Genomic DNA, 6,000 nt, shown 5'->3' on the forward strand with positions numbered 1-6,000 from the left:
ACCTTTCCTGTAAAATATTTTTATTTACATCACTGTTCTATTTTTGTAACAATGAAATAAACACTAAATATATATTATTTATTCACTTTGTGAGATTTAGGGAGGTATGAGGAAAGATATAATAGATAACTCAGTGCCGATTTGCTATAAGCTCTCTGTTACCAATCTCATAATCGTTGTTATACAATACATCAATCCATTTTATTTGCAAGCTGATAAAAAAATTGTTAAGGTGATAGTTCAATAAATGTATTATGTAGTAAAAGTACATGTACAGGTATTTGTATTTTTTTTTAATTTTTATATATTTAAAATCTTAATAAGTAAAAGAAAAAATTAATTAAAGATCTAGTTTTGTAGTGATCTACTGTCCTGCTGTCTATATATGTATAACTGTGTGTAGGACCAAGGCTGTTCCTGGCTTGCCCAATGGATGTAGCAGGCTCCCAAGTGTGGTTTACGGACCTGTGGAACTACTCAGTGGTGCCGTACCTGCTAGAAGCTGTGAGAGAGGGCCTACAGTTGTACGGATGTAGAGCACCTTGGGATGATCCCACCATCTACATCTGTCAGACCTATCCGTGGATTGGTGAGGCAGTGCACGGTGGCTCTGATGCTCTCATCAGGTATCAATAAATGATTTCTTCATGTAGATAATTAAGTATCATGAAAATTTCAAACAATTAAAGTTTTTAAATATTCAATTCTATGTTTACAGTGCAAAATTGCCAATTCATCAGTAGTTTCATTATCTCTAATTACAGCATGGCCTGGGACCTAACATAAAGTGAGGTTGTTGAGTCTTCAAATTATGCCTTCACTAACCGCAAATGTTGATATTCTGGGGTTCAAGGGTAGTTTGATATGTCTAGTGTACTGCGGGAAAAGAGTGTTAGAGTTGGTGGGGTTCCCAAAGAGTCAAAGGTTGTTGCTAGCCTAGACATAAGGACGTGCCACCCCTTGCCAGTTTTGACTGGAGAGGCTGGTTCAGAGCTGGCTTTTCCTTTTTCCAAGGGGGCATGACTAAGATTAATCCCCTAAATTCTTCCTCGTGAATCTCCACAGGAGGCGGCCCCTACTCCTACTCTTACCCATGTAGACTATTCTGTCACTCCAGAAGCAGCACAAAGGTCCTTTTAGTGCTAGGTGCAGTTTCTAAGCTTCTTGTCCTAAGAAAAAAAGAAGAAAAACAAAGCTTTTTGTTGTCTTAGCGATTCAAAGTTTTTACATTGAGCAATTGACCATTAGTTTGGATGTAATTTATAGAAATTAATGCAGTGTTTTAACTATGATACTTTTTGGTTGTTCTGCAGGTTGGCTTTATTTAGTGACTCATAACCAAATTCTAAACAATGCTGTTGTAGTTTGAAATCAAACAATTTCGAAACAAATTTTTTACCATATTTTTTAAACCCAAAATGTCTGGAAAACGTGACCCAGTTGATATGGCTACTTCTCTGATAGTGATTCAGCGATGATACCATAACCACGTCTTTCATTTTTCACATTTTTATCGGTGTTGACGTGAAGGTGCATCTAGGCACTCATCCTTAATGTCTTCATGACCTCCCTGGAATAACTTTTATCGCTCAAAAAAAAAATTTTTAAGTGTCTTCACACTTATTAAAATCTAATAAAAATTCACTTACATAATTTTTTAAACAGATTCAAAATTAGCAATTGTACCAAAACACATAACCATCTGGTTATTATACATCTTGACCAGCCCAACAGTGAAGAAGCACGGAAATCAGGCTATCTCCAAAAACATTCCTGATACTTTTTAGAGAAATCTCATATAAACCAGATAGTCAGTCAAAGTCAGAACAGTAGAAGGTAGACAATACTGATAACAAGTGCAGTGGCCACAGAATTTGAATCTGTGCTACCTGTTGTCAAATCCACAGTCTGATGTCTTAGATCGTGAGACCACTGGCTGTCCCTATTCCTTTTAGACATATGAATTTGAAGCCCAGATAGCCATTGGATTTAAACATTGGAAATATTAGAATTTTGTTAACTCTTTTATCTGTTTAGCTCCAACATTCTTATTGTAGCTATTACAATGATTTAGATTTTGCTCTAGCCTTTAGTGGATTGTCCTAGTTTAGACATTCCCTCTGATGTAGTTACCACATAACTTCTAGACTAAAGAACAAATTGTTTGAATGAAGTATAATCCTCTGAAATGTTTTCAATATTAATTAAATGTGTTTCAGGTTGAGGCCAGAAGATGTGGGCTATGATACGACTGAACGAGATGGTGGTGGAGTTGGCAGCAGTATAAAATCTCTCAGTTCGACTCAAAGTGATACAGATGCTGATCCACTGGTGAGTTTCATGTAAAATATATTTATATAAATAAAACAATATCAATATAAACAGTAAGAATGAAGCAGATTGTTTTCATTACATGCAGTTTGCACAGTATAGTTAAAGTGAGTTATTATATGATAAAATTATCTGTTATGTATCAGGATTATTGCCTTAATGAACAAAAAACACAGTTAACTATGCTAATGTGACTCCAAGAGACTACTCAGATCCACACACACATCAGTGAACTCCCATACTTAGATGATCGAGGCATCATTGATCATATGAAATTAAAAATGCAATCTACATTCTCACATGAACTGTTCTCTTATGTTGCAGCTAAACATGCTAATGCGACTGCAAGAGGCTGCCAACTACTCGAGTCCCCACGGTACCGAACCCTCGCGCTCTGATGACCCAGGCATCGAATCGACCATATGAAACCAAAGATTATTTCATCAAAATTTCTCACTATTGTATGAGTTTCAGTTTTCTTCTTCTAGATATTTGAATTTCAAAAACATAAATAGATGCTCAAGTTATTTGATAATTATAACAGATCAAGAGTTTTAACTACCTTTTGATTAGAGTCTTTATATTATTGTTATTGAACATACTTGTCTAGTATTATTTAGTATAGATATATTTCTTATACCAATTACCAAAGCAGATACAGTCTACTTATTTGTAAGGAAATAATACTATAAAAGTTGTATTGTAACTTTTGTATATCCATATGATAATTTTGCCAAACTGACAGTATTATTGTGAATATTGTTGTATATTAACTAGAGAAACGTGTACAAAATATGCTTCTTTTTTACCAAAGGGCCCAGTCATTACTAAATGTACATAGGTGTATAATTTTTAATGCTATAAATATTTTATTTTTACTAAAATGAAGCTTTAACTGCCTTTTTTATATGAATGTTATCATAAATGTTTAGTCATTTTAGCATTTTAGAGTATTTTCAGTTGCCTAGTTAAATATATTTCTGAACATTAATATTTCTGCCAATGGCAGGATTCTGTCTGATATAGTGTTATCACGCTTGACCAAGTTTCTAAATTATTATTAAACTTTAATACATTTGTTATTGGTGAACATCTTTATAAAATATGTTTAATTGAGGTTTAAAATTTATCAGAATGAATTACCTAAAATATATCCTCTTGTATAAATTTAGCAATAAAAAATAGTACATTTAAAATAAATGTTCAAAAAGGTTCTGATACCCCAGTCAGCCATTTACATTCCATGTTTTATGTGTTTCCACAAAGCCATTGCCTTTAAAATTGTAATATAAAAACATTTAATTTGTAAATAAAAAAATATAATAAAATCAGTCTATATGAAAATCGATTTAACTTTTGTTTGCGTTAATTTATGCTTAATTAAAAAAAAGAAAAAATGCTTTTATCCCTCCAGAGTGAAGAGGGCTGTCTAGATATTTCACATATCACTGTTTTTGTTAATTTACAAATTTTTTGTTAAAATTAACAAAACAAAAATCCTTGTACAAATGACAATAAAATTTATTGCTGCCATTGAGCCAATTTTAGGTTTTTGATTTTAATTCTCTGTTAGAGAGATTTTTTGCCATAATGACTTATATTACTTATATTCTATACAGGATTCATATTTGTTTACATTTAAAATAAATCAATTGAATATACATATACAAGGGCTGTCCAGAAAGTATGCAATATTTTTATATTACTGAAAAAGTACCGTACCAATTGCAACCAAACTTTACTTTCCATTGGATTGCTCTTTTTGATCTTCGGTGAGTAACTTTGGGACTAATTTTGCAACCACTTGCCTCAAGCTTAAATTCTTGTTCATAATTTCAAAAACAATGATTTTGTTATGTCTAAATCTTCTTATTAACTCATGGACTGATAAGCGATTGTATGCATTGATTGTTATCTGCACATATTTGATGTTTTCGGAGATTCATGTTGATGAAGGCCAACCAGAACATGGATCACTTACAATCGTATCGCAGCTGTTTTAAAAACAAGTTAAACTACAAATTCACGGAAGTCAGGGACTGGTTTTCACTTGAAAGATTTGCTAGATCATTTGAGTTTTCTCCACATTCCGTCATTTTTTGGGGAAAAATCCAACAAAGGCTTGAGAGACGTGAACTAAACACTGACTGACAGCTAACTTATTGAAGGTATGAATGAGAGCTGTTCTCAGTAGAAGGGTACAGAGTAAATTAATTTAATTTTAATTGCACACTGAATCTGATAACAGAAACTGCCTCATAGATAAGGATTAATCATTGCATATAAAATACTTTGTGCACAGCCTCTGTATTTATATATAAATAGTTCCAAATTAACCCATTTATTTAGTGTTACATTTACAATATTGTGTAAAATATAATATATTTCTGGCTGAAATGAAACAAACCATAATATTTGTTCTACTGTATTATTCCAAAGTCTCCAAAGTAATCAATGGACAATATAATTTTATCTGACAATTTTATTAAGTAATTGATTGACAATGTAATTTTATCTAAGAAGAATCATATTTCAAATCTGCATAGACATAAATATAAACCCACTTAAAAAATAGGTTGTTTTAACTCAAATTTTATAATATACAACTCAAAACGTTTGAAATGTGTGTTAGACTAAAGTAGTATAGTCAACTAAAATCAAGTAATGTTCTTTAGATTACAAGCCAAACATTCTTGACAATAATGTATGTTATGTTTGATTTTTAACACTAAAACATAAAAATATATTTGTACAAATAAAATCAAAAGTTATTCATTAATTTAATATATTAGCTATGCATAAAACATAATTTTACCGTAAAGTACTGTTGATATTTATAATGTGTAATATGCTTAGACTCAAAATTTCAGCAAAGAAACATTAACTAACCTATCCAAACATTCACTACTCAGTGCCTACTCCTACCTAGTAAGCTTGTACTCTACTACCACTGACAATGTTATCCTTTTATACAAATTTTTTACTTTTTTTTACAATGTGCATTGCTACTTTGGTTTTTACAATGTTCTTATTGTACTAAAATATACATCTTAGCTTTTGCTGTAACGAATCTTGTATGAATGTTTATATTGATTTTTTTATAGCTATTGTATTGTAATGTTATGAGGAATTGTAAATGTTTGTAATAGCAAAATGAGAGTGATGACCGCAGTTTGTTGACAATACAATAAATGTTATTAATTTGTCATAACAATTTTGTTTTACTGTAAATCCACTAGACCTACTCTACTCTACTAAAAATAGAATATCAGTGTTTCAACCAAGTATAAATAAGTCAATTTATTTTACAAAAAATTGTATTAGTGGTAAAAAATTTACCTGGATTAAAACTTTGTATTTGGATACATCTTTATTGATATTTTCTTGATACGTCCATGAGCAGTCAACGACATTTCATATAGTGTTTAGAACTATGCACAACATGCAGTAAAACATTGCTTAAATAGTATATTAATTCCGTATACGTTAGGACCAGTGTATAATGTTTTGTGTTAAAATGTTAAGACAAATTTTACAAAAATCTCTGTATTTCAATCATACTCATATCATAATTTTCAGGAGGTTTTTACGAATATGATATTATGACTCCTTGATCTGAAAACCACTACCTATTTAAGACTTATAGATCTAACTAGCAGTTACCTAGCA

The 6,000-nt window shown here is 31.2% G+C and overlaps 1 protein-coding gene across 3 annotated transcripts in view; it reads left to right on the plus strand.

Annotated features, from left to right (window-relative positions):
• Positions 1–5,542, plus strand: part of LOC124360389 (protein sickie) — a 195,822-nt gene extending 190,280 nt beyond the window's left edge. For all 3 annotated transcript variants that reach the window (XM_046813988.1, XM_046813989.1, XM_046813990.1), the window contains 3 exons: positions 404–626; positions 2,220–2,331; positions 2,656–5,542. In XM_046813988.1, the coding sequence (XP_046669944.1) occupies positions 404–626; positions 2,220–2,331; positions 2,656–2,757 (437 nt within the window). In that variant the 3' untranslated portion in view covers positions 2,758–5,542. The remainder of the gene's footprint in view (positions 1–403; positions 627–2,219; positions 2,332–2,655) is intronic.
• Positions 5,543–6,000: the final 458 nt, after the last annotated feature.

Source organism: Homalodisca vitripennis, chromosome 4 (assembly GCF_021130785.1).
Source record: "Homalodisca vitripennis isolate AUS2020 chromosome 4, UT_GWSS_2.1, whole genome shotgun sequence".
NCBI classification, from domain to species: Eukaryota; Metazoa; Arthropoda; class Insecta; order Hemiptera; family Cicadellidae; genus Homalodisca; species Homalodisca vitripennis.